Source organism: Muntiacus reevesi, unplaced genomic scaffold, assembly GCF_963930625.1.
Source record: "Muntiacus reevesi unplaced genomic scaffold, mMunRee1.1 SCAFFOLD_106, whole genome shotgun sequence".
Taxonomy (NCBI): domain Eukaryota; kingdom Metazoa; phylum Chordata; class Mammalia; order Artiodactyla; family Cervidae; genus Muntiacus; species Muntiacus reevesi.
Window position 1 is genome coordinate 151,410 of NW_027077932.1, and position 2,390 is coordinate 153,799.

At 49.2% G+C, this 2,390-nt stretch overlaps 1 protein-coding gene across 1 annotated transcript; it reads right to left on the reverse strand.

Annotated features, from left to right (window-relative positions):
* Positions 1 to 1,415: 1,415 nt before the first annotated feature.
* LOC136155262 (melanoma-associated antigen 9-like) lies at positions 1,416 to 2,180 on the reverse strand. The gene has a single exon (XM_065917094.1). The coding sequence runs from the start codon at positions 2,178 to 2,180 to the stop codon at positions 1,416 to 1,418; it is 765 nt and encodes a 254-aa protein (XP_065773166.1).
* Positions 2,181 to 2,390: the final 210 nt, after the last annotated feature.

Consider the following 2,390-nt stretch of genomic DNA (forward strand, 5'->3'; position numbering starts at 1 on the left):
CTTGACCTGGGTCTCTGCTGCCTCTGCACTTCTGAACCTGCCTGAATCCGGGGACGCTGCTGGATGTTGCATCTTTACTGGTTACTACATATTTCTCGTGTTATTCGCATCTCAGACTCTGTCCCTTTCTCTTCTGGAAATGGTTTTGTTTTCAGGACACCTCAGAGAATTGGCAGCTTAGTTAGAAATGGAATAGAAAACCCCTCAGAATTGCTGTTCTGTTTTCCTCCCAGAGAATATATGTCAATTTCGGTGTTTGTCTGTGTTTCGGGGTGGACAGTAGTGTGTCCAGCTGGGCACAGCTCACTCAAAGATCCCAGGATTCTCATCACACAGCAGGTCCTGTTCACTTTTGCAGCTTCTCTTTACTCATTTCATCCAAATGAAATCTAGATCATGCTCACAAGTGAAAATCATAAAGTCCAGATGACCAAAGACACTGTTATTTCCATGTACTTGGTAATCAGCTTTCGAAGGCAGAGACAAGAAAGCTAGCACACGGAATACTGAGCCATATATCAAAGAGCAAGATTCACATTTCCTAGGATTCCAAGCAGATGGTGGGTAGAAAACACCTATTTCATCCCTGTGGTCAATACCTATGGGACAAGAGCCAGGATCCCTTCCTGGCTGCCCTGGGGTTTACCCAAGAAGCAAAAGGAAACCTCACAGCAAAGATCCATTTCAGAGATTCCCCTCACCCCCAAACAAACCTCATGTGACTGCGGATCCTGGACCATTGCTGTAAGTGTGGGGGTGCCCTGCTGCTCCTAGTGTCCCCACTGTTAACATGGCCTTTCACGGAGCAGAGAATCTGTACACGTCTTTGGAATAACTGAGCCAGTGAGCAGGGGTCTCAGATTGTCTGCTACTTTCTTTAATAACCCAGGAAAATTCAGTTAACTGAGATGATTTAGTTATTGTGAATGACAGACAAGAAGGCCATAAGCATGAATTCACTATGATTACTTTATTATCCAACTCTTCTTCATACAATACTATTGCTACAGAAGTTCATATTTTCAAACATTTCTAATTTCGATTCCATTGCATTCTATTCAGGACCACAAAACAAAATGGAAGACTTTCTAATCTCTTTTAGAAAACAGCAAAACTCTTTTTTTTGAACTGTGTAACATCAAATACACTCGGATCAATATCATTCACAAAGCTAAGATATGGAAGTTTCTTTAGCCTTCTTTGAAACCAAACCTTGAAAAATTTCTAAAGAAAACAGAGATGAATCCCCATGTCATCATAGAGAACAGGAACCAAAAGATGCTACAAACTGGTTCCCCCAACTACCCCGGGCCCTCACATTTTAGAAAGCTGACTACCCCCTCTTTAATCACAGAGAGAAGGAACAACGTGGCTGCTGCTCTGTCCCAGGCCCCCTATTCCTCCTCCCTCGCATCTTATGCAGACAGGAATGGGAAGGCCCTCAAAGCCCTTTGGTTGACCGTGAGCATAAATGCCATGACTTGCCACTTGCTGGTCTCCACATAGGCCCGGGGACCCCACAGGAACTCATAGCGAGCAGGGTGGCTGTCAGGCACCTGCTCGTACCGCAGGTATCCCTCCCGCACCCACACTTGGGTCAGAAGCTCCCTGGGCTCCCCAAAGACACATTGCTCACTCCCAACATACACCCCCATCCTGCTGAGTGCTCCCCAGACCACCTCCTCAGGGGCCGGGTCTCCAAACCGCATGATCATGCTGAGGACCAGCACCAGGAAGCCGGCCTTGGGCAGACCCACCCCATCGCTCAGCATCTCATCGCAAGTGAGGCCCAGGATGGGGACCAAGATGTAGGTGTGCTCCGCTGGGTCCACCTCTTCCACATCCACGCCAAACAACAGCTGCAGGCACACTGAGACCTCCCTGAAGACCACCGGGAAGTGCTCCTGGTTATCCCTGAGGACCTCATTCAGCATTTCTTCCTGGGAGGTCAGCTCCTTGGCTCGATACTTGAGGAGCAGGAACTTCATCAGTTTACCTATCATCCTATGCAGAATTTCTTGGGGCAAGGCCTCCACAGGAGCGGAGGAGGATGCTGGGGGATAGGAGGCCAAGTGGGATGCGGACTCCCCCACCTCAGCCTCCAAGAGCGGCACCTCAACAGGGCCCTGGTCCTCGCCTAGGTCCTGAAGGTCATCTTTGGGTTTGCTGAGCTCACTCATCTCAACCACGAGCACAATGCCTGAGGTCAAACAAGACACGGAAGTGAGGCAGAGGTACAGATGGGGACCAAGGGCCTCTGGGAGAGAGGAGGTGTGAGCAACCTGGGCTAAGAAACACATCCTGGATGGTACAACACAGGCCACTTACAGATCTCCCATTGAGGGGTACTCTCAGACCTCACAGGATTGCTCCTCCTGGGAGGCCAACCC

What these genes read in the sequence shown, in the direction of transcription:
- LOC136155262 (XM_065917094.1), bottom strand. Translation starts at nt 2,180, where the DNA reads ATGAGTGAGCTCAGCAAACCCAAAGATGACCTTCAGGACCTAGGCGAG.